Source organism: Cataglyphis hispanica, chromosome 16, assembly GCF_021464435.1.
Source record: "Cataglyphis hispanica isolate Lineage 1 chromosome 16, ULB_Chis1_1.0, whole genome shotgun sequence".
Classification (NCBI taxonomy): Eukaryota; Metazoa; Arthropoda; class Insecta; order Hymenoptera; family Formicidae; genus Cataglyphis; species Cataglyphis hispanica.
Genome location: NC_065969.1, coordinates 4,680,743 through 4,705,109, shown reverse-complemented (window position 1 = coordinate 4,705,109; position 24,367 = coordinate 4,680,743). Strand labels below are relative to the sequence as shown.

General features: G+C 36.2%; 5 protein-coding genes across 15 annotated transcripts; 3 read left to right on the top strand and 2 right to left on the bottom strand.

The window, feature by feature from the left end:
* Positions 1–51: 51 nt before the first annotated feature.
* LOC126855356 (mitochondrial import inner membrane translocase subunit Tim8-like) lies at positions 52–775 on the top strand. Its single transcript, XM_050602936.1, has 2 exons — positions 52–305; positions 373–775. Exons 1-2 carry the CDS (start codon positions 192–194, stop codon positions 538–540), a joined length of 282 nt encoding a protein of 93 aa, XP_050458893.1. The 5' UTR covers positions 52–191; the 3' UTR covers positions 541–775.
* An 82-nt stretch (positions 776–857) lies between these two features.
* Positions 858–5,047, bottom strand: LOC126855337 (probable Ufm1-specific protease 2). Of its 2 annotated transcripts, XM_050602887.1 has the most exons (11): positions 4,835–5,047; positions 3,791–3,931; positions 3,417–3,635; positions 3,022–3,249; positions 2,756–2,920; positions 2,579–2,672; positions 2,192–2,455; positions 1,867–2,004; positions 1,668–1,794; positions 1,320–1,573; positions 858–1,225 (listed from the first exon to the last, which is right to left on the bottom strand). In XM_050602887.1, exons 2-11 carry the CDS (start codon positions 3,827–3,829, stop codon positions 1,014–1,016), a joined length of 1,740 nt encoding a protein of 579 aa, XP_050458844.1. In that variant the 5' UTR covers positions 3,830–3,931; positions 4,835–5,047; the 3' UTR covers positions 858–1,013. The 2 variants fall into 2 exon arrangements, with proteins under 2 accessions (XP_050458844.1, XP_050458843.1); XM_050602886.1 differs by lacking the exon at positions 4,835–5,047 and having other exon boundaries at positions 3,791–4,177.
* Positions 4,531–15,493, top strand: LOC126855338 (tyrosine-protein kinase CSK). 6 transcript variants are annotated; one of them, XM_050602892.1, is made up of 8 exons: positions 4,531–4,787; positions 6,349–6,392; positions 10,815–11,212; positions 11,413–12,066; positions 12,150–12,345; positions 12,436–12,522; positions 12,602–12,694; positions 12,770–15,493. In XM_050602892.1, exons 3-8 carry the CDS (start codon positions 10,845–10,847, stop codon positions 12,863–12,865), a joined length of 1,494 nt encoding a protein of 497 aa, XP_050458849.1. In that variant the 5' UTR covers positions 4,531–4,787; positions 6,349–6,392; positions 10,815–10,844; the 3' UTR covers positions 12,866–15,493. The 6 variants fall into 6 exon arrangements, with proteins under 6 accessions (XP_050458849.1, XP_050458850.1, XP_050458847.1 ...); XM_050602893.1 differs by having other exon boundaries at positions 6,349–6,444; XM_050602889.1 differs by lacking the exons at positions 4,531–4,787; positions 6,349–6,392 and adding exons at positions 6,483–6,598; positions 7,853–7,967.
* On the bottom strand, positions 15,452–19,911 carry LOC126855334 (uncharacterized). The gene is made up of 4 exons (XM_050602881.1): positions 19,749–19,911; positions 18,624–19,552; positions 16,706–18,371; positions 15,452–16,518 (listed from the first exon to the last, which is right to left on the bottom strand). The coding sequence occupies exons 1-4, from the start codon at positions 19,906–19,908 to the stop codon at positions 15,452–15,454; spliced, it is 3,822 nt and encodes a 1,273-aa protein (XP_050458838.1). The 5' UTR covers positions 19,909–19,911.
* An 808-nt stretch (positions 19,912–20,719) lies between these two features.
* On the top strand, positions 20,720–24,367 carry LOC126855348 (uncharacterized). Of its 5 annotated transcripts, none has more exons than XR_007688222.1 (4): positions 20,720–21,297; positions 21,364–22,327; positions 22,643–23,279; positions 24,231–24,367. XR_007688222.1 is itself a non-coding variant. In XM_050602916.1 (4 exons), the coding sequence occupies exons 3-4, from the start codon at positions 21,714–21,716 to the stop codon at positions 23,127–23,129; spliced, it is 1,101 nt and encodes a 366-aa protein (XP_050458873.1). In that variant the 5' UTR covers positions 20,720–20,948; positions 21,146–21,297; positions 21,364–21,713; the 3' UTR covers positions 23,130–24,006. The 5 variants fall into 5 exon arrangements, 3 of the variants coding, with proteins under 3 accessions (XP_050458873.1, XP_050458874.1, XP_050458872.1); XR_007688221.1 differs by lacking the exon at positions 24,231–24,367 and adding an exon at positions 23,620–24,006; XM_050602916.1 differs by lacking the exon at positions 24,231–24,367 and having other exon boundaries at positions 20,720–20,948; positions 21,146–21,297; positions 22,643–24,006.

The window sequence follows — 24,367 nt, the reverse complement described above, 5'->3', positions numbered from 1 at the left end:
CTGATTAGGTTAGGTCGTTCGCGAGTGAGTATAGAATCACGCATGCGCGAAAATCGGATATCTTATCGTACACATGCACTGTCTTCCATTTTTATTTCTTTTAAGATTTATCAACTGCTGCATGTAAAATTTGCAACTATCCGTATTTTCATACGCAATAAGAATAAATCCGATTGCTACAATTTTGAAATATGGCAGATTCATTTGACAATTCTTTGTACGATGCCAATGATGCCAAAGGAATCGATCCCGAAATAGCGGGGCTTCTAATGGTTGAAAAGCAAAAAGCGCAACTTAATGCACAGGTGAATTTTATGCATAAATTTTATACGTTCATAAAAATTTCGCTTATAAAATTATTTTTTTATTTAGATTCACGAGTTTAACGATATTTGTTGGGACAAATGCATGGATAAACCAGGAAGTAAATTGGATGGACGTACAGAAACTTGTATAAACAACTGCGTCAATAGATTTATAGATGTTTCTGTTTTTGTTACTAGTCGTTTTGGACAATTCATAAATGCTATAGAAAAATAAGAACATATTGTTAACATATACTATTGTCTGCTTAAAATTACAATGAATTATATCTTTAAGAAAAGTATTTTAAAATTATAAAAAATGATAAAGTTATCTTTATATTTGTAATTTAATACTTATGAGTGAATAAAATAATGAATATACAAAATATCTCTGTATTTTCTGGTTAATATTAATAAAATCTTTACATTTTATGTAAAATATAAAATAAAAATACTGTGAAATATCATAAGTTTAATGAGTTTGCAACATAATAATATGACAAAGCCAATATCAATTTTTTGTTACTTCTCAAACTTATTCACAAATAGAAATGCATATTCATTCTTTTTATTGTTGCATATATATCACACAAGTAAAACAATGTCTCACAAATGCAATGATACAATACATTGTTTATATTTAATAGAGAATTTCATTTTACTTATATATACATTTGAAAAATTAAATTATGTACAATCTATCTAACATCAGAAGGCTATAGGCCTTTGTGGAAGGCACATATTATAAAATGCATCTTTTTTCCAAAAATCTTTTGTTTTCCATCCGCACCATCCTTTATTTATTATGGTAGGTAAGTGCTCTGTACCTGTGTAATGTGGATCTAGAATTAAGAACTTTCCTTCTCCAGATGACTCGTCATAACTAACTCCCAGAATTGTGTGAGCCAATACTCCCCCACCTACAAGATATCAAAAAATTATACAGAATAAAATTGAAATAGTTAAATATATTCAAACCTTATTATATTTGTAGAATATGAAGAGAAAAATTACCAATCATAATAGGTGTACCCTGTGTATCAAAATGATTTACAAGTTGTGGAATTAAGGCCGACATCTCCTCTCCACTTGATACATAAAGTATTTTTACATCTATATTAAGGAAAGTTTGCAGCACGAAACTTACTTCAGTCGAACCAATCCACTGTTTACTACCAATAAAGGTAGAAGGTTTATCACCTATATCGACTAAACATTGTTGTATTTTACGATGAGAAGGTATTGGTATTTCAGTATAACCTTGTAATCTATAAAATACAATAGATTGCAAATTGCTTGTACATATATTTCAGTAGCAAAAAAACAAATTTGCTACATTGTAAAATATAATTATTTTATTACCTATACCATGAAATGATTGTTTGGAGAGATCTATAGGCACATCCCCATCCATTATCATCAAAATTATTTTGCATATAGTGATGATATGAATACAAACCATCCACAATACTGAGTTTTCCTGTAACACCTAATAAATATATTATAGTAATTACATAATAATTTCAAAATTCTAATAAATCTTAAGTCTTTAAATATATACCTTTATGTAAAAGAGCTTCATGAGGATTTATAAGTATTTCATTTGCCTGAATATCAAATTTTATAGCATTCCCACGCCGAAAATATGGTTTAGTCAAGTCTAATGCTAAAGCCTTGTGTAAAGCCTTACGATATTCCACTGAAATTATATGACTGGTCTGTATAAAAGCAAATAGATGACACATATATTACTGTGTGTCATTAAAAATGTGCAGTAATATTAAATATACACTACTGTAAAAATGATACATAAGACTCGACAATCGAAAAATGTATTACACAACTAATAACAGCCAAACGTAATCACAATCCAAGAGAAATCTTACTTGTGCTGTCGTTAGTAAAATCACCAGGATATGCTATTGTGAATAAATGTCCGCAGCCTCGAGGTTTAAAATGCATGACTTCTGGTAACTTTGCAGATAGCTTTATATCTTCAAACTGAGAATCTTGTTGCTGCATTTCAATTAATCTAATGTTCCGACAAATGGACTCAACTAGAATTGCATGCAACTCGGCTGATGTCGCATTTAAACTCACTAGTGACAATGCATTGATGCTTAAATTGCATTCTAAACTGTCAAAAGATCCTACAAGAATATACAAATAAATTAAAAACATAATGATATATAATATATAAACGTAATGTATCAATATCTACAATATTTACAAATTATATTTTGAAAAATTTTATCTTGATTTGCAATACTCACGTTTGATATGCTGCAAGACAGGAGCATATCTGATAGATTCTTCAGAATTTTTCTCACCTGATATTTTCAATAACATGTTTGCATGTATGATATTCTATGAAAATTGAGAAGATAATTAAATTATATATAAAAATAATAACTTTTTAGTGTGTATAAATTTAGATTTTGAAAACATACCACAGGTCCAATATGATTTATATTATTTGATGCAATTAAAGATTGCTCGTGTTCCTTAGACAAGGATAAAAAATCTTTTAACATTGTGTTTTTTAAACTGTCGTCAGTTCTAAATAGATATACATTATTCAAAGGAAAATGTATTCCTATTTTTCCAGATGCAATCTATAACAATGTAAAGTTATACAGTGTGAAAAATGTATAAAAAATGTATAAAACTATGAAATAAAATATTAGTACAAATGTCAAGCAAGAAAAAATCTTACATTCTTTCGTGACTCTTGTAATGCTTCCAATATGCTTTCATCTTGGGTAACCAAAGGGAAAGTTGCTTGCAATCTAATGTATACAAACTGTCGAGAAAGATCATCTTCACTAATAATACTGAGGTTATTAACAGCTTCCAATTTTTGATGCACATAAAAATATGCCTGCATATCTAATGTATTAAGCGAATATTTTAAAAGTAAAGGATTATCTGTAACATCAATATCCTAAACAAATAAATATATATATTATCTCATTAATCCAAGCAAGATTTGTATTGTTTTATTTTTTCACAATAATAAAGCAATTTTTAAATAAATATTCCACAAATACTTTGTTGAATATTAATACATATATAAATAACATATCATATAAATGATATCTATATAATCACCTTAAAAACATCAGGATTTATTTCTGTACATTCACCAATGTGCAATATACCACAAAAATATACGTCGGCAGGTAGATTGAATTGCAGTGTTGTATAATCAATTACATTTTCATCTTCACTATCATGCGAATTTAAACTGAATGTTAGAACTACTAATGTGTTATTGTACATAATACCATAAAGATAGCCACTTGCTGTAGTTTCCACACATTCTAATCGCTGAAAATAGTATTTAAGTTCCGAATATATTATTGTATTTAAGTATATTGAAAGAAAAAAATGATATCATTAAAGATGTGAAGAGATAAGTGTTTCTATTTAATAATATGGATTAGATACTTTTGAAGTTTATTATTGACTGAAATAACGTTTACCTGCAGAATATTTGACAAAATCTGTAATTGCAATGCCATCGTGTTGCAATAAAATCAAAGGTAAGATTACAATCAAAAAAGCTTTGTACTCTCAACGGGAGTAATCACCATATGGAAATTGCAGGAAATTACAATTGCATTCTGAAACACGAACCATCTAGATTGGGAGGTTAAATCTATCGTTGCCAAAGTTTCAAGAAAATGTACAGAAAACTGTTCTCCAAATCGTCTACTTTAAATTAAATGTCAGTAATATATTGTAGGCAAAGGGATTCACTCATTATAAATACATATTTTAATTAATTAATTAAGAAAAATTCCGCTTCTTAAACAATAATTAAAGTGCCTTATCTAAAGCAATAACATTGTATACATGTAATTTTGTGGAAAAATATTTCATGTAAATATAACTTTAGAGATAGTGTCTCTTTTCAGGACAATATAGCTGCTCGTATGTTCCAAAATTTATTCCGAGTAGCGTCTGATTGACCAATCAGAGCAAAGGAAAATTCTCGTCTCTCTTGTCGATTGGTCAATCGAATGCTACTCTACTTCTAGGTATCATGTAACTTTTTCCCTAGAGCGAGACCATGAAAAGTGATTTTGAATTTTGAGATGCAGCACCCCTTCAGAAAGAAACTAAAAGTTCATCCTATCACCGCCGTTGTTACTAACGCGGACAATTTCATACAGTCTCATGCGCGGAGCAAGATGCTCCTCTCTCCTATATGTCTATGGTCGTGCGTAGTAAAATGTAATGGCCGTCCGACACGACCTGAATGAGTGACGTTTCTCGCAAGGTGTTTCCGTACGCGATTCGCGCCGCGCAGTGCTTCCATGAATATTCGTGCGCGTCAACGCGCACGGCTGTCGCAGCGTGTACCGCGTCCGTCCGCATCCTCGTTCGCGCCTAAGTTTCGTTCGATCACGCGGCCAGAGACGTGCGCCTCTTTCCACGGCCTCCACGGCGGTTCAGTTTCGCCGCAAACGCATTTAGGTGTGTATTATCGCATTACGCGTACATATGCGCGTACATCTACCTACCTGCGTATGAAATGTCGACAGAGTGGCGCCAGGATCCTTCGTTCGATGACGTTCCCCTTGTATCGAGATCCGCGCGCATGAGAGTTTGGTTATATTCGAGACGTGATTTTTTTTTCTCTGTCGCTCTTAGTAGGGCGGTATTTAAATGACAGATCCGAATTCCACAACGGTGGAATTGTCGGATTCCCTTGAACGCAAACTCGCGTCTGTTTTCTCAATCAAAACTGTCGTTTTATTCCATTACATCAAGTTCTGGTCCACTGCGAGAGAAAATGCGCGAGGATATGTTATATCAGGGCGGAAAAGAAGCTCCTTCTTTTCGTAATTTTTTCTTTAATATTGCCAAGAGTAATTTGCCTCTTCTAAAATAAATTCTTGAAATTAATTACTACATTAGAAGAATTAAAATATTTTGTATTACATTGGCAATAGCCATCAACAGGAAATACTGTGAATTAGCTGTCGAAATTTTAACAATGTGCTGAGCTAAAGTTAATTTCAGTTCTTACTTGAAATCTTTAAGTAATCAGTTTTTAAAATACGTTTTGTGATAAAAGCGTTTTGAGAATATAAATATGTCATTATTGTTTAACGATAATAAAAAATAGGTTTACAGTTTCACTCAATAATAGAATACAACTTTAAAATTATTTAGATGCTTCAGTTAACGCAAAACCCGCTTTCTTTCCAAACCATTTTTCTAAAGTCAAAACTAGAAAAAGAAATAAAGATACAAGTTGGGATTAATTTAACAATTTCTCCGTACAACCGACTCCTAGGACTTTTCTCCGAAGAACGCTCCTTCGTCTATATCCTCTGACATCATGACCCGGTTCGATTTGCGGCGCGGGAGGAATTTTGTACGAAACAACCGAGTGATTAATGTGTCCCGGGCTCTAGCGAACTGGCCCCGGTCGTCTCGTGTGAACCCGGGCAATTAGCAATTGGCTAATTATACGGTTAACGGGCGACGCTCGCGCGCAATGAATAACATAGTCGTAGCTTAATTGTGCTCCTCAAATGGAACATTCTTCCTTCTTTCCTGTTAATCGCGGCCGCAAACTCGAGAACGAGATTTTTATCCTATGCTCTTCTTACCTAATTAATTCGGTTTGAGGAAGGTACCGACGAGAGAACGTGCGACCTTACGCCGAATGACGGAAGCGTTGCATTTGCATACGTAAAAGATGTATCAATAAAAAGATTGATCATTTTGGGAAATCGTTTCAAGCAATAGTGAAAAAGCACAGTTGTTCTGTATTCTCATCCAGCATATATGTAGCATTACATTATCTTATTGTAATAATAAACACTTCATTTATAAATATTGACATTTATAAATATCGACGATATTGAATTTTGGATATCTGCTTATTATTTTTTGCAATTATCATTCACGTAATAGTTATTTGTTTTCCACGTGAAAAATGTATGTAATATAGAAATTAAGATAGAAAATAGAAATAGAAATTTAACATAAATAGAAATTTAACAATTTTTTATTTCTGTTTCAGAGGGGCAATATTTTCGGAAAATGGATACTCGATGCAAAGCATAGGTGTGCTTCCAAGACACTTTGCATTACGTTAGATTAATCTCTGCATTCTGTCGTGAGTTAATCTTCGTTTTCGAGCGAGATAAAAAAAAAAGAGAGATTAATGTTGCGATGCGTATACACGGCAGAAGCTAGAAATTTCGCGTTCCATACCTGTTTCAACGGAACTCTATTTTATTCGGCGCTCTATGTTTTGGCACGAGACGCGAGTAAGTATGCTAGAGGGATTCGAGAAACGAGAGATAAACGCTACTTTTTGTGTTCATTTCAATTCTCCCTTTATACGAGAACCAAGTGCCGAGTGTTTGATCCCGCTACTCAATGGTGGTGCCATTCGTTTTTCACGCATTCCACGATATGATCTACTTGTATACTCGACGTTGCTTTGGACAGTTCGCTTTTGTCGACGTCGTTAAGAATTATATGAATCATATACATAATGAATAATTCTAGAAATAACTTAAAAAGCAGATGTAAGATTAGAAACCGCAGAATAAAATATCTATCCTTGCGATTTCATCCTTTAATCACTTAATTTGAAAATTATTCGTGGATTAGTAGTCGGTTGTTGGACAACGAATCCATGCCAAAATTGTTTCTAGAATTCATATACGAAAAAAAAAGATGATCCGGTATATCTTTTGTCGTATTGCTCTGCCACGCGCAGGAATAACTAATGAAATTTCGCGTTTTAATCGTGTGATGATTCCGTCAGCGAACTAATCCGAAGACTGATCGGTGCGACTCAACAGAGCGCGAGATGTCCCTTACGATGGTCACGAAACATTCGAAAATTACATCACGGAAGAAGTGTGAGAAGAGGAGAGTTGAAGGTTTGTTGTCCTCTCTTCCTCTCCCCGTCGTGCGTGCGGAACGTCAGATGGAAAACGGTGGTGCGGGTCACGGTACAGTAACGTGTACTGTTAAAGAGCGCGGCAATACGGGCTTGTTCGCCGGGCGCGAATCTGTTGCATGCGTCCGCACTTGCTTCTTCGTCTCTCACTGTCTCCTCCTCCTCCCCCTCCCCCGCCCCTTCCTCCCCCAATTACCTCATCCTTCTCTTCCCCGCGTCTTTCCCGGCCCTTTTACGCTCTCTCTACGCGGGATATTAATAGGATCGCGGTGCGTGCCGGGCACGAGCCTCGCGTAAATCGCTTTCGCGAAGCCAGCGATCTTGAATATTTTGTTGTCTGTCTTGTGTGCACGATTTTACGTGAATCAGCTATGTGGAAAATTTTCGTTCGTTGTCAGTGTAATACTTAATTTGATGAATACGAAACATTCAATCTCGTTATGGTGATTTCAACTATTTGGAATTTCTTAGGCTTTCGGAGAATATTGTATAATTAAAAGATATAGATATTAATTATAAGCTAACAATATATTTTATATAATTTTTTATTATATATTTTATATTTTTATGTATTGTTTTTTTATGTAATTTTTTTCTATTTGTTATACAGGTTGTTATCTCTCTTTAAGAAGATGAAGAAAAATCATTCAAGTTCTGGACAGATATATTTCGATACGCAAATTCTTTTTCAACGTGTAATCCTGCTTAAAAAAAGAGGCTTTCCAGTAAATAATCCATTTTTTACAAGAAGATATGAAATATTCCGCTCATAGAAATCCTTTTTGCCCTACTTGTCGGAAGCCAATGGGAATCCTGATTATTCCAATTTATTGTTTAATCTAGAAAGCTTATGGTCGCGCTCATACCGCAATCGCATCACGTGGGAATACTTTTTGCCGATCAACGTAGATTTTCCATGTGCGAATATAATCATCTCCCGGCGAAATATGTGTGCAATGCGAACTCTGCGGTCTGCGGTTCGTATAAAAGCGTCGATAGTGAATCACTGAAAGCTAGAGCTCGGAAAACACTGATGTAAACAGAAACTTCCGCATCGGCCTTGAAATCTACATACGAATCACATAATCGCGTCTGTGTTTTCTGTTAAATTAACATAAACGTATGACATCGCGATCTACTATTTGATCGATTCAAGATCTTTTACGAAGTCGTGAGTTTTTTTTTTCGCAAAACGGACATGCAATGATTTGCCTTGTAAAATACTTTGGTTTATTTTGCATTTCTATATCTCTGATAAGCATACTTGGAAACTTTAGAATTTTAGCTATTTTGCTGTATCAGAAGCGAAATAGTATATCCATTGGTCTTATATAGAAAGTACTACTTTACTGAAAATAAAATAACATAATCCATTTATATAGTACATTTTTTTCAAAATATTACAAGTTCTAAAAGAGAGATATATATGAATGAAAATCAGATTAAATCAAAGCTGAATATAATTTTTTTGCGCAATAAAATTTTCAAATCAATTTATTGTTCATTGATCGGTAAAGTTTTTTCGTCACAATCGATGTATTTTACTTATCAAAGTTTTTGTACATACGGAATCTGTATAGAAGCCGCACGTATTTTCTCTGAATCACTGATATTGGAGACATAAATAGTTTGTGTTATATAAATAGTAAATTTAAAGCTGCATATATATATATACAGCTCTCTTAAGTACTTGGTTGCATGCGATAGAACAGTTTTGCATAGCAGCTTCTTTTTTTTAAACGTGTTATGCACCGCTGGGAAGAATTAACGTCGCGTGCAGCCGATAATAAATTTCATTAGCCTGAAATCTACGCGGTCGTGCAGTCAGATAACCCGACAAGCGCGACGGCGAACGTGTATTACACATATACGCTTCGCGCATTCAGATTCAATATTGATATTCAAGGCGCTTCGCATTTGACGGGCGCGATGTTGTTTTTTGGCCGTAAAAAATTCCGTAAAGAAAGACGCGAGAGGTGATCCTCTGACCTATAAAATTCAACGTTTAACTCTTGTTTCGTTGAATGTTATATGCAGCCAGCGTGATCTGAATTATGCAGCTCTATCGTAAATTCGATCGCGGCGTCCGATATTTTTCAAAACGAAGAGTATCTCGTCTAATATTCCCTTCCGTATCTCATATTTTTTCCATCGCGCGCGTAAAGCTTGACCGTTCTCATCCGTCTGTCTCGAAATCCGGAGCGGAGACACACGACATAAATGTGACTGTTTGGGAGGGGAAGAGGATTTACGTAACAGAATGATTCGCATATTATTATTATTATGTTTCTTTCAACTATATGTTTTCACGTGACATAACTCGCTCTTTCGTTTCTCTTTCTCTTTCTGTTTCGCGGGCACCCGACCAAGGATAGCTTCTCAGTTGAATTCAATATTTGCCGGTACGATGGATTTGTTTCTTCTGTTATCGTACCTGATCATGATATGGAGATAACGTAAGGAAATCATGCCGGGAAGCATTTTCTTTAAAGCAGCTATTCCCTGCGTTACGAAGCGTATCGTATGTGCTATAATGTTTCATTCATCTAAACTGGCGGAAATATTTCTCCGCATGTGTATTCCGATAAATTGATCCGATCTGACAAAATTCCGTTATCAAAGTACGATACGATAGAGAATATATTCAAATATCAAAATAGATGCAATTTATGATTTCTCGGGATAAATTTTCAATCGGAAATGTGCATCCTACGTAGAAATTATGCCGCTTAGTCAGGTTCTGATAATTATAGGCCTACCACGCTTATTCGTGTTACAATCGTTGTGAAAATAATACGCGGCCAGTGTGACTCACCTATCATACACGTCCCGTGTATGGACGTGAGGCGCATCGTAATACGGCAGATGAGCATCGCGGTAGTCTAGTGCCTTGAAACAATAGGCACTTTAGACTAACTACTGTATATTAAAACTCAGCGTGGTCTGGCGGATACGTGTGCCGGTTGAATATGTATCGAGGTTCCATTAGCCTAACGAGTTTCAATTAATTATCGCTTCCTCACAGATACGCGCATTACGTCGCATCTTTGGAATAATTGAATCATCCCGACTCAATTATCACTTGTATTTTTATACGTAATTTCTTTTCTTTTCGCAGCTTCTCGAGGTAATCCCGGATAAAAATTGAAAAAGACCTATCGAGTACGCAACTATTCAACGACCCAATTTAATATTTTCCCCAGTACAGGAGAAAGTAGAAGAATGATTATCCATTATGTTCATGAGCCTAACAGACTTTTATCTCGAAAGAAATTTAAACTACAAGATTAAACCGAGTATGTACAAGGATCATTGTGCGCGAATCTCGACGACATGAACATTGTTTGTAACAATTATATTTAACACTTTTATATATTTATTTTTATTTGTTAAAATTACGCCTTGGAGTCTCAAGTTCTTCTACCATCTCACATTTGTACTTTGTACTCTGCGTTATATTTTGTATATGAATTACGAATGTACCGGAACATCTCTAATATGCGTCTTATTTAATGAGACATACTGAATAAATCACGCCCGTTCATGTGAATGCGCTTCATTCATCTTCGCAGGTTGATAGAGCCTACTGTGCGGCAGCTGCCATGCCAACGTACCACAATGCGGGTGGCGGATACCCGAATGTGTCAGCACCAGCGCGACAAGCGAAGCTCGACGGCAATCAAAATCATCACACTATTCCTTCAAACGTAACGTCCCATCCCCTCATACAAAACAGCACTCAGCAGCAGCAGCAGCACAGCGTTCCTTCAAACCTGTCTGCAGGTAACATTCCGTCCCATCCAGTATCACCGACGATGACCACGCATTCGAGCGTCACCACCCCGAACATCACCACGCACGTGAACGCTGCGTCGCCGGTGATTCTCACCTCGAACACCATTAATCCGGGCGCCAACACCACCGCGTTGCCAGTAAATCCGCGACACGAGGTGAAGCTGAACGCGATGCCGTAAGTATCATTCTATGACGCATTTAGCTTAATTTACAGATGTAACAATTTGAAGATTGGTCACTTTTACTAACTTTAAAAAAGGAGAATATGCAAAAATTGATATGGATATATGAATTTGTGCTACTTAATATAAATTAAACGTTTATAAATAAAAAATAAAAATTTTTTATTTACTTTGAAATTTTACATCTGCACAGATGGTTCCATGGAAAAATATCTAGAGAAACGGCAGAAAGATTGTTGCGACCGCGAGAGGACGGTTTGTTCTTAGTACGCGAGTCAACGAATTTCCCCGGAGACTACACGCTCTGTGTATGTTACCAAGGACGCGTACAGCATTATAGGGTGAAATATAAAAACAACCAGTTGACGATTGATGACGAAGAATTTTTCGAGAATCTGGCGCTTTTGGTGGAGCATTACGAGCAAGACGCGGACGGTTTATGCACGCAGCTAACGAAATCCCTACCGAAACAGGGCAAGCAAGATTTCTGCGTGGACCCAAAGGCATTCGTAGAAGCCGGTTGGGTGATTCAAACTCACGAATTAGAATTAAGAGAATGCATCGGAAAGGGAGAATTTGGTGATGTGCTATTAGGCGTCTATCGAGGGGAGAGAGTCGCAGTGAAAATGCTGAAGGATAATAGCGAGGCGGCACAGAGGTTTCTGGCCGAGGCGAGTTTAATGACCTCTTTGATACATGACAATCTGGTTAAACTACTCGGTCTCGTTTTTAATAATCAACACATGTACCTGGTTACGGAATATATGAGCAAAGGATCCCTAGTGGATTATTTACGCTCGAGAGGAAGATTACACGTTTCCAAAAAGGATCAAATAAACTTTGCATAGTACGTAAGAATGAATAATCGTTCGCGCCGATTATAAAATATCTAAATGTATTATTAACGCGCACTTTTAATGTATATTGTAGCGATACGTGTGCTGGTATGGCGTACCTGGAATCTAGACACGTTGTTCATCGGGACTTAGCAGCGAGAAATGTTCTTGTGGCAGAGGACAACTCCGCTAAAGTATCCGATTTCGGGCTGGCACGGGACGAAAACTTTTCTCTCGATGGTGGAAAGCTGCCAATCAAATGGACTGCACCAGAGGCTTTAAAACAGAACGTAAGTATATATTAGTCAGTGATGACTTCTAGGTAAATAAAAAATATATTGTTATATATTACTAATATTGTATTATATTACTATTTCTAGAAGTTTTCAAACAAGTCTGATATGTGGAGTTTTGGAATCCTCCTCTGGGAAATTTATTCCTTTGGTCGTGTGCCGTATCCGCGAATTGTAAGTAATATTGTCATATTGAACTTTTACAAGAAACATATGATATATTTCGTTTACACGTTATTAATATAAATTACAGCCATTAGCCGATGTTGTAAAATGTGTAGAAAAAGGGTATAAAATGGAACCGCCAGATGGATGTCCTGCGGAAGTTTACGATATTATGAGACAGGTAAATTAAATTTTAATATTTGCCATATATTATATACATCACATTATTTTAGTAAGACATATTGTTTTTTGATAGGCATGGGATTTACAGCCAGAAAAGAGACCGAGTTTTCACGATATAAAAGTAACACTCGGCCAATTAAGAGCTGAGTATACCAAAGGCGTGAATTAAAAAAAAAACATAAACATTAAAAAGAAAATTTTAATGAACTTAGCGAGAACTGAGAAAGCGGGAACTGATTCGTCTGAATAGTTTTTCGTTTTCGGAGCGAAAAAATAGGTGATTCTGGATATTTTTATTAGAAAGAAAAGAAAGAGACAGGACTTCTCTCGATTGTACATTATATACAAAAAATAGTATTCGCTTTGCTTATATTTATTGTTACTTTAGTTTTTGAAATGTGTGGGGAGAGTTTTAATTTTTATATAGTAATATTTTTTTGCACAAGTATTATCTATGGTCAATCGTGCCTTGTCCAAGTTGATATTCTTGTCCAAGAAATTCAACTTGCACATATATCTGGACATCTGAAATCCAGATATATTCGGAATAAAATCAACAGAGATTTAAAGATGCGCAATTGCCTACTTAACTTTCAATGATCATGTTTCTTTGAAGTCTTATCATGGGGATGATAAAAATAATTGACTTGTGACTATCATGGTTTTTCTAAGTAATTCAAGTTTTTACATTATAGCACACAGGTAACATATATGTACAATGTAAATTTAGATTCATTATACATTACGCTATGTATTCACATTTGCATTTATTTAATTTTGGATCATTGGTTATTATCTCGTTCTTTGTTAAAATTATATAAAAAAATTTTATTTGTAATTTGTATTATTATAAATGTAAAAGATACATTTCAGCAATCATATATTGCAAGTACTTGTTTAGTTTTTTAAGTTCTTGATCAAAGATTTGTCATAGGAAATATTAATTTTTAACTAAATTATATATATCGCATTTTTTTATAACACACCATTACTTTGATTGCATGTAATGGGGGTGTACATATATTTCTTTCTGTAAATATTTTTGTATATATTTACTCATCAAAAATAATATTTGAAAAGTAATTGATATTGATTGAGAGATTTAACAAAAAATATTTTTTTCTTCTTTTTTTTTTAGGTTTAAGACTAACACGTATTATGAAAGAATGTCCATATGCAATTGTTGCACCACGCCAAAAAATAATTATCACTCGTTTATATATCCTTGAGAAAAAATTTTATATATCAAGTATGTATATATATATATATATATATATATATATATATATATATATTGTTTGCAGTACCATTGCTTTTTATAATCTATCTCTCTTTCATACACACACACACATATACACATCATTTTTCATAAAATGATTCTGCCAACAATAATAACGGACTAATTTCATGAATGTTTGTTGACGGCCGTATCTCGCTAAATAGTAGCTGCAAGAGCTACAGAGAAGATCAAATATTTATTCTTTAAGATATGACGCGCGAGTGACAAGAAATCTGTAAAATTGTAGATATTAAATTCTTGTATATGCCACTTAATTACAACAAAAATTAATAAATTTTTCATTAATTATATATAAATATCGAGATATCTAATATATATCTAAATGCAACTGTCGTAAAATACTGTGTATTAAATTGACACTGTATTACACGATGATTTGTTAAGCTTTGAAAAATGACGATGGAGATGTCGCTCAGTTCCTTTTAAAACGAAATCTTTCATAATAAAAGCAGAGATTGTCGTGACTGATTAAATACTTCACAATAATAGGTTCGATCTTTCTTCCACAAGTGTCTCTTCAATGTGCAGTTAGACGTAGTTCTGTAAGAGATTTAGAGCATATTCTATCTTAAGCATATGGTCCGTTTGTAACTTTGATAATACAATATGTACTTGAGGAGTACATGTATTAATAATATGTACCTAACACGGCTCTAACTGGCTAATATTTTGAATTGCTTTTTCATTGCAAAGTTTGATATTTGTATGTATTTACAATTTGCGCGAACATTAACTCTTCCACACACAAATATGAATTTCACATTACTTGTATAAATTATATTCATTTGTCTTCGATATTTCGATTCATGAAGCATTATCTGGTTATTCATTGAACATTCATTATACATATATGGAGCAATATCATGTGACGTTGGTTTTGTGTATTTTAATATGTGAATACGATGAGATTCCGTTAATGCGATATTAGTTTTCTTAATAACAACCAATACGTTAAATTCGTTCATTTTCTACTGCTAAGCGCTCGATTTTAGGAGATGTAAGAAATCTAATATATATTAAATAAATAAATTAGAGATCGAAAAATCACAAAATTAAAACTGTGCTTGATATGCAAATGTTCATGTTGTAATGATTATATGTCGATTCGATGTGAGTGTACGTGGAATATGTGACGAATACTTTTTCCACGAATACTCTCCCATTATTTTGTAGAACCCAAATTAAACATGATCCTGGGAAAGCACATGGAAAACTTTATCCTCATACACTATTACGTCACAATTTTAAAAATTCTCATTAGACGGATATAGCGACGAGAATAGATCACTGACGAAAGAATAAAAGTTATTAATAAAGGAACGAAGTTATACTGTACTCTCTCTCTCGATAGTTGTGTATTTTATTTAACCTTTTTACCGAGATGGAAAATCGTAAATAACATTTTTATATTCTGAATTATTTATTGGTATCAACAATATATCGTATACCTCCCTGTCAGTTGCTAGATAATAATAAACATAAGCTACGATTTTTATACGTATTCGTATTTATTTCAGTTTGAAATCCGGAATAATCGTGAACGTTTATCACGAGTTCATCATCAGCTGCGATATTATCGACAATTGCATGTTTTTGCACGGTAAATGCGTTATCATTTATAATATCATCGTGCGAATATTCGCGTAAAACTTCTTTGAATTTAGTACCGTATTCCCTCATTTCTGATACTTTATCGCACGTTTTTATAACTTTCGATAACGCCCAGAATTTCTCGCTACTCCTCAATTTGTGTATTTTTCTTTCTTTAATCATTCCTACATCTTCGTTACATCTCGCTTGATGGAATTTTTGAGATACATTTTTCTCAGTACGTTTCAAAATCAATAAAGGATGTGGATGATCTTGCCTATTTGAACGATTTTTTAATCGACTTCGTATCAGGAGACTTCTCTGGATCTCGTAAGGGCGTCCCAAATTACGTATCTGTGTCAGATTACAATCACGACTCGATGTATCGATCAATAAACATTCCGCACCGTTTTCTTTATCTTGAATTATCGAATGTCTTATTTTATGTATCCTATTGTATTCTTCTACCGTAGAAACCCGTAATAAACTCGCGCCGTGAATATCACGTTTACTAGTACCAAGTGTTTCTCGATTCGAGTCAAGCGAACGATGCAAAATATTTCCGAGTAAATCGTGATCTTTTAAGATTACATCGGAGTGACTGCATTTCTGAACGTCTTTTCGCAAGGCATCAATGTTTAAACTTTTACGTAATATTACGCTACGATTCGGATATGACAATTTTCCGTTAAATGTAATTATTTTATTGATGAATGTAATCACGCGATTGGCGATAACAGAAAATATTTCTGAAACGAAACTTTCTTCACATCCTACACTGGAAGGCGGATAACGCGCGTTATCCTTGTAACGAGTTTCCGGGGTATTTTTTGCGACATCGTTCCAGTGGGATAAACGTTTCCTAGCCGTAATTCCCGCTCTCGTTATCGGACTTGGATAAACTCCTACGTCGTTTCCGTTTCTCTCATTATCTGAATAAAAAAATTGAGATTTTAAATCATGTATTATATACCTAATATTCTACAATTTTGCAATTATTTTTCTGATGACTTTTTCTTAATTAAAAGCAATTGAAAATAAAGTGAAAATTCTTTATTTAAGTTTTCATTTAAGTTTTTTTTCCCAAGCATAGAGGATGTTGAGCTAATGGACTCTTACCTGCCATATATTCATGCAGATTCTTGAATGGAGGAAAGAGATATACTTTTAACAAAAAAGCAGATGTTTTCTTTTCCTTAGATGCAGTCTGGCATTGACGATTGACGCAAAGCTTTGAAAAATCTTCAAGTTTTCGTAGAAATATGTTTTGTGAATAATTTTTTCCGATAATATCATGCGCGATGATATTTCTTAGATTTTCTATCGAATTGTATTTATTCAATTTTTCAATATCCGGATCGTTAGTTATATTCATCTCTTTTGTTACTATTTTCTTATTAATTCTCTTATTACTTTGATATTTAGAATTTTCGATATTATATATGATATTCGTCAGCAACGAAACAATATGAAATCTCGTTTTTTTCTTGCTTTTGTTTATTGGCACTTGATTTGCGCTCTGCTCCATAGTTTCAATCGCGGATAAGATTTTGTCGTTTTTATCTTTTTGATCATCCTCGTGCCGGTCTCTTTTCGACTTTAACGTAATTTCTAGCGATGAAGTATAGTCGTTCGGTAATTTTCGCTCCATTTTCTCGATCGCACTCGAAATTGGCTCATCGTCCGTGACTTCTGCAATAGTTATGGTTTTCATCTCCGTCCGCTCAGCTTTCGGCGACGAGACATCTTGCAAGCGCCTAGTCTCAATGTCCTTAATTGCCTCATTCTTTCTCGAAATTGCGATCGCAGTCTCTGCTTGTTTTTCAAACTGTCGCAGATCCGCCGAACTTGTAAATTCCTGCCGATCCATTTGGTCCAAGTCTCGAATCTCAATCGCATCTCGCGATTCACAAACGTCCTCTGCATCGATCTTCTGGCGGAGCGTAATCGTGTCGCCGCTCTTCGATCCCGTTAAAGTCCTTCCCGATTCATCGTCGGCGACATTGATATACGCTTTGGCTATCCAACGTTTCGCTTCGCATGGAGTCTCCACGTCGTTTTTCCCATCGCATTTTCGCGCATTCGTTCCGTATCTCATGCAGACGTTCGACGTTAGTTTCATCAAGGACGGTTTCTCGACACTATTCGCGTTTATCTCAACGATCCTCGATCGGAGTTTTTTTTTAGCCTCATCGACGCTCTCGTCCGACGTCGTCCTGTCGCAGCGGCAATCCTCCGTGCTGGAAGATTGCTGAAGGTCGGCTGTCGCGGGAGGTTCCTTCGTGGTTCCGACACCAGCGTCGTCCGTCTTTGACGTATTGCCAGTGCTGGTTGTCGGAACAGGGGCACTGACTTGCGTCGACTTAGTTTCGGGCTTCTTCCCGCACGGCTTCAACAACAGCCTCTTGGGACTTCGCGGTTTTACGCAGATGAACGGATCGGGCGAGCGGGGTATGTCTGGCGGTATTGTGCTGTAGAACAATCTAGGATCCGCGAATCTCGCCGAGTAACATGGTTTGGAGAATTCCTGCACGACGCACGATGTCAATGTCGGCGCCGGGAACATCGCACATCGTCTACGGTCGAACTCGGCCTCTATCTGACGAATCTTGTTTTGAATATTGCTCAGCCGAGACTCCGCGATCGCACGCTGCGAGCGATAAGGTGCGAAATTCACGTTCACCCGTTCATCGCATTCCTTTTGTCGCAATATCGATAGGAAGTCTCGCAACTCGGCATCGGATTTTAGAGCGAGAAACGTGGGATCTATAAGATCCGTTTCCACCTTGGGATGTATAATATATACGTGCTTTTAATAATGTTTAAATTAATAATTTTATATAAATATTTCTTTAATTATATTTAGGATTTAATAAAATTAGAAATATATACAACTTATTATCAAATTAGAGTTGTGATAAAATTTTAGTTTTATTATCATTATAATTTATTATTTTTTATGAGAGAAGAGTTTAAACGTATGTCTAGAAAAAAAAAAAAATAAAATTTTTAATGTGCGATTTTTAATATTAAATACCTCCACACCCACGCCTTGAGTTTCCATAATCTTTTGATTGACGAGACCGTCGACCTGTGCCTTCAGCAGATTCATTTTCAACTGTATCAGAGTGAGGATCGGAATGATATTTGGCGGCGGATTGGCCGTCATGTGCAAGTTGATGAGCGCATTAACTTGCTGCGCATTCCTCGACTCCGATAACAGCTGATCCTTCGTTAGAATATTTATAGCTTTCTGTGCCTTCGCCATCGTATCCTCCATGGTGGTAGTTACATTTGAGCCGGGCACTTTGCGTAATATCAATCGCGTGGCGGCGCACGCGATGATACCCTGCATCGAGAGGAATTGAGATGCCAATGCTTGAAGATGCAGCGAGGAGGGACAGCTTCTCTTCGCGCAGATGGTATCGTCGGTGGTGGGCACGCAATGATGCTCGTCGAGATCGAGATCGTAACGACAACCGACGGTTCGCGCGACACTTTTGATCTGCATCGGGTCGACGTCCCTTCTCCCGCAGCATCCGCAATTCTGCGGGATATCTCGCGCGCGAACAGACGGATCGTAAAATGGCACGGGTACGGGATAAGGATAAAACGGCGGCGGTGGCGGCGGCGGTGGCGGATAACACGCAGCCGGATAAGTTAATCCACTCGGTGGATACGCTGTCGGAGGAGGGAAACTCGTCGCCATCGCCTGCGGCAAAGTCGGTTGCTGTTGTTGCTGAGGCGCCGGCGATTGTTGACAATTACCGGGTAGAATGAAAATGGGCGCGGCACACGCACGAATCTGATCCAAAATATTTTGCGGCAGCTGGCCGCAGCTGGGATAACTCGGCGGGGGGTTACACGGATTTTGGAAGACGGGATGGCACGGATTTGTTATTGATTGCGGTGCACATTGATGCGTTACTACATAAGTGTCCGGCTTGTAAATTTGAGCGAACGGTCCTTGAATAGGGACGAGGAAAGTAGAGCAAATAATTTGTGTTTTATATAAATTATATATGTATATATATATATATATATATATATATATATATGTACTTTTTTAATAAAATATATTAATTAATTTAATATGATATTTAATTTATATGTAACATGTTAAAAAATATTAACATTTGATTGACACAATTTGATTTTCTACCTTGAGAAGTTCCGGAGCACGGACCGCACGTAGCAGTTTGCATTTGCTGAGTACTGGTTTGCCGTTGTTGGCATGTTGGAAAATTATACTGACTTGTCTGTACGCTCTGACAGGGCGCGACCTGTGACATCGAGGCCGCGTTACAAGGTAAATTAATCATCGGTATCAGAGGTTAGATCATTGATTTGCTTTAGGAATTTAGATCCCGGCTGCGGCTGTCATGTCCATTTATTTCAGTTGGTGATCAATAATGCATTATTCTGTTTCTCGTGTTTATTTATAGTTTGAGAAAATTACACTTGAAAATTTAGATTTGAATGATGTGGATATATGAAGCACGAGATGTTCGGTGCTTTTGTTAAGGTTTGAAGTTGTAGCGACTCGTTAAAATAAAATTACGCCATCGATAGTTTATATTGTTAAAGAAAATTCCTTGGCGCGTAAATAATCGCGAAATGTTTTCTTTCAAAGTATTCGAGAAAGAATTACGAAAATAATGGTGCTTTTCTCAACTCTGAAAATAACTTTAATTCCGCATTTTAAATATACGTTCGTCACGGAGACTTCACAATTTATGCTCTACTCGAAGCTTCGTTACAATGAACGCGGCAAAAGACAATTTTTCTTTCGATTTTAAAGTCCGAGGCTCACGCGTCACCTGATTAAAATAAATCCGATTAGTTATATAGATCCGATTAGAGTGAGTAATTTCTTTAATAAGACGGTAATCTCTGTAACGTAATTTAAAGTTACTTCCACTTTTCTTACGATCGATACCTTTTTCCGGATTAAATGCCGATGAAAATATATCTGAAGCGACGGGGACGCTAACTAAACGGTTCGTCACGTTTCGTTCGCGGTGTAAACTCGTTTGCGACGTCATTAAAAGCCAATGAAAACTGGCTTCGTTATCTTGAAAGAGTGGGGAGATATACCAGCTCATCGTGCTACGACTTTCTACGCGGCGCTCATTCATTACGTGCAACTGAGCTGGCCCCTCGTGACACGAATGTCTCTAAATGAGAGACTACGGTAAATACGATATCGCGATTGTGTGTGCTCGATATGTGTGCGATCTTTCGCGCGACGAATAACAATATCTAACGAATTATACGCTTCAGGGAATTATCGTGAAAGAAACAATCTCTCGAGCCGTCGAACAAATCCAAAGAGAAGAAACGTGACTGGACTTTAACAAGTGTATTAGACCTACATTTGATGTGACATTCCTTGTCTAAATTTAGCTCTAGAATTTTTCTCTTTTTTTATTCAAGATCGATAGCACTTTACAAGAAATGGATAAAGAACATGGATCAAGCAGATAATTTAATTACTATAATGCAGATTGATAAAAATTAGAGAAAAAAGAAATAATAATTTTCTATGTAAATTTTTAGAGTTGCCGACTGGGTCAGTGAAATGAATGAAGAATCTTCAATGAGATGAATGGAGGGGAGACTTATTCCGGTTATGTAACAGAGATCGTGAACTTCTAGTTAGCAGTGAATTACAGCAGGCAATTCTACGAGCGATTCTAGAATCCGTTGGGGTAAAGCATATTTGATAATTCATTTGATAAATCATTTTCTTCACGATAATTTGTATATAATTACAGGAGCTACTCGTATCATCTGTTTGGTTATTAGCGGAAACGCTCGTCTACGTTGCACTATGACTCGTTCTCGGGGCTAACAACACGGTTAAAATGTTTTTAATTATACCGACGACTCGTTGCATTTCGTGACGATAAACATTATTAACGTGCGCGGCACTCGTCGCGACAACGTTATTAGGACGAGGAGGGACATAAAGAAAAAAAAAAAAGAGAGAGAGAGAAAGAGAGAAGAAAAAAATTTCCTCATAATTCTCGACTTTCCGGCTTTAAGCGCGCGCGCGCTCTCGCAGTGCCGGTGTCCTTAATTGCTGTCGTGTTTTATTACAGCGATATTATTTTTCCCTTTCGCTATGGCCGACCCAGATTTCCGCACCAAGTCGGGGGAGCAGTGCCGGTGCGGAGACTGCGACTTCATAAGGTGCGAGTTGATACCGGAGATGGTGCACGATCGTCGTTTCTGCGAGTCCGGCTCGAGGGAGTTTGTCGAGTTCGATTCCGTTGACATAGAGCATCTCCGCGGAATTCGCGATTATACGACCAAGCTATACCGGGTGACGGCGCGGGTAAAATTTTCTGGCGAGACTTGCAGCTTCCCTCTCGTTATCAAGCTGCCCAAAACAGACGCGGAATCTCTGCCGTCCGGCCCTTTTCAGAACGAGGAGATGTTTTATAGCAAGATGACACTCGAGTACGGAACGAACGGTATACCCAAGTGTTACCTGTCCGACTTGGGTCGATACGGTCGACCGGTCATAGTGCTGGAGGATCTGACCGCGCATGGTTACGCACATGTAAACGATAAATTAGATGAGGATCACTTGAAATTGTGCGTAAAAGCTTTGGCGGTGTTTCACGGCAGAGGATTGAGGCTGAAAGCGCGCAAGTTTCCCGTTTTCCGAGAGTTCTATGCGAAACTGTTTGTACCGGACAGCTTGTATTCTATTCAACAAAAGTTCGATGACAGGTAAAGCATCTCTTATCGTAATACGTACACACGTTAAAAAATATCGTAACGATTTTAAACCATTTTATAGATATTATAGATATTTTATAGATATTAATAATAATTTTTTAATAAAAAAAATATCACCCAAGATAATTTTCGCGAGTCGATTTCTGATTTTAGAATATGATATCATGCGCACAATACATAATCTCTGTTGTTAATTATAATAATAACAATATATTATCATATCTATTATTAATATTTTATTAATTAAAAAGTATCTCAATGGAAAGATTCTTGTAAAGTGCCCTCGATCTTTTATTATTATTGTAGCGTACATTTAAGCTTCGCATCACTCAAGTCAAATCTCGCTGAAAAAACAAAAAGAAAGCTGCACGTAATGGAAAGTTTGGCCACGGAGATCAACGACGTTTCGATCGTCTGCCACGGTCATTTCACGCGGGATAACGTATTGTTCAAGCACGAGAACGGCAAACCGAGCGACGTAAAGATGATCGATTGGGAAACAATGAGGCACTGCTCGCCGGCGATCGATTTCGCTCTTATTCTCTTTACCAATATGCCCGACGAAAGTGAACTGCCGAAAGTCGAGACATTCTGCCGTAATATTTTGCGATTTTATTTGGACACCGTGAAAGAGGAGTATCCGCAAGTGGAACGCCAACTTTTGGAACGAGATATTATCACTAAATTGCTGCTGGGTTATATTAACTTGTGCAATGACGATCCGATTAGAATCACGTACGAAGAACTGGGGACGATGTTGCACGTGCTCGATGGTCTGGGTAGCCTCGATTAGAACCGCTCCCGATGTGTACATTGGCAGTTTTGATCCTCTACGATGTACGCGATGTACTTGTTTCACATGTTAAGCTCTATCACAACTTTATCGCGCGTGTTCGCGATAAGGATATACGTCGAAGGGAGTGTTATTGGCAGATATAAAGAGGTGTGTTTAAAAATGCATATATTATCACTTTACAAATGATTATATTATCGATATTTAAAATATTTTTTGTATTAAAGTTCATAAAAAAAAATAAATTTTTCGTTTTATTTTATAATTATTCACACACATTTCAATTATTCGTTTTGAAATTATAAAATCATTCACTGTGTTTAATTCTTGCAACTCTTATCAATGTCTGCAGAAATGTATCAATTTTTAAAAAGCACGAATTAATCGCGTCGCAACAAATCATAATTATTAATATCATTTTTTTTCGACTGTAATAAATTAACTCTATATGACGTTACGAAAGCTTTATTATCGCATCTCTTTGTTTTAGTATTTAGTTCATTACATTTACATGACTGAGATGCTTATTTTTTACACGTGATGAATGTATCGTACAACAGTTGCCGTTATGATATATAACGTCCACGTCCAGCAATGAAATGCAGTATGCCTTGTTTCTCGGAAATGCAAGCTCGTATTGTTACTATGGATTACACTGCTCTCGATGTTCATATTACCCTAGTTTGATATTTTTAGATTTATTTGCCATCCACATCTTCATTAATCTGCATTACGTATTTGTCAAAATTCCCGTTAGGATAATTCCGATTAAAATTTTCGAAATAAGAGTAATTATACATACAAAGAAATTATTATCGTAAGAATATTTCTCAATTATGTAATTTTTAATAATAATGAAATTTATGAAATACTCGTATATATGTTTACCTATCTTCTTTTTAAATATAAATGATAAATAAATTCCAGTTATCTTGGAATTATCCTATACATTTTTCCAAAGAAATTACAAGTTGTCAACGATGTTACCTCATCCCATCGCTTTCTCGGTTTGCTCTATCGTGTTTGCTCTATTACTTTGAGAAGTTTGTGGTTGAATTCTTATAACTGGTATGTTTTCATTCTCTGGTTGCTGATGATCAGGATTCCCTGGCTGGTTCAAGGATACCCAATATATAGCGATCAACAAAAAAATCAAGATGACGGCGGAGACGAACATCCGTCTTGCTCCACAAGTGGACTTCACCACCGCCGTTATGATGGGAGAGCATGCCGCCACG

Excerpts from the sequence above, each read along its gene's own strand:
- LOC126855356 (XM_050602936.1), top strand. The coding sequence starts at position 192 with ATGGCAGATTCATTTGACAATTCTTTGTACGATGCCAATGATGCCAAA. Across the intron at positions 306-372 it reads AAGCGCAACTTAATGCACAG|ATTCACGAGTTTAACGATAT; the intron begins GTGAATTTTATG and ends TTTTTTATTTAG.
- LOC126855337 (XM_050602887.1), bottom strand. The coding sequence starts at position 3,829 with ATGGCATTGCAATTACAGATTTTGTCAAATATTCTGCAG. Across the intron at positions 3,250-3,416 it reads TAAATCCTGATGTTTTTAAG|GATATTGATGTTACAGATAA; the intron begins GTGATTATATAG and ends TTATTTGTTTAG. Across the intron at positions 1,574-1,667 it reads ACAATCATTTCATGGTATAG|ATTACAAGGTTATACTGAAA; the intron begins GTAATAAAATAA and ends TGTATTTTATAG.
- LOC126855338 (XM_050602888.1), top strand. The coding sequence starts at position 7,657 with ATGAATACGAAACATTCAATCTCGTTATG. Across the intron at positions 7,968-10,814 it reads TTAAAAAAAGAGGCTTTCCA|GTTGATAGAGCCTACTGTGC; the intron begins GTAAATAATCCA and ends TCATCTTCGCAG. Across the intron at positions 12,523-12,601 it reads GTGTGCCGTATCCGCGAATT|CCATTAGCCGATGTTGTAAA; the intron begins GTAAGTAATATT and ends TATAAATTACAG.
- LOC126855334 (XM_050602881.1), bottom strand. The coding sequence starts at position 19,908 with ATGATTAATTTACCTTGTAACGCGGCCTCGATGTCACAGGTCGCGCCC. Across the intron at positions 18,372-18,623 it reads CTCAAGGCGTGGGTGTGGAG|GTGGAAACGGATCTTATAGA; the intron begins GTATTTAATATT and ends ATACATCCCAAG. Across the intron at positions 16,519-16,705 it reads TCTGCATGAATATATGGCAG|ATAATGAGAGAAACGGAAAC; the intron begins GTAAGAGTCCAT and ends TTTTTTATTCAG.
- LOC126855348 (XM_050602916.1), top strand. The coding sequence starts at position 21,714 with ATGGCCGACCCAGATTTCCGCACCAAGTCGGGGGAGCAGTGCCGGTGC. Across the intron at positions 22,328-22,642 it reads CAACAAAAGTTCGATGACAG|CGTACATTTAAGCTTCGCAT; the intron begins GTAAAGCATCTC and ends TTATTATTGTAG.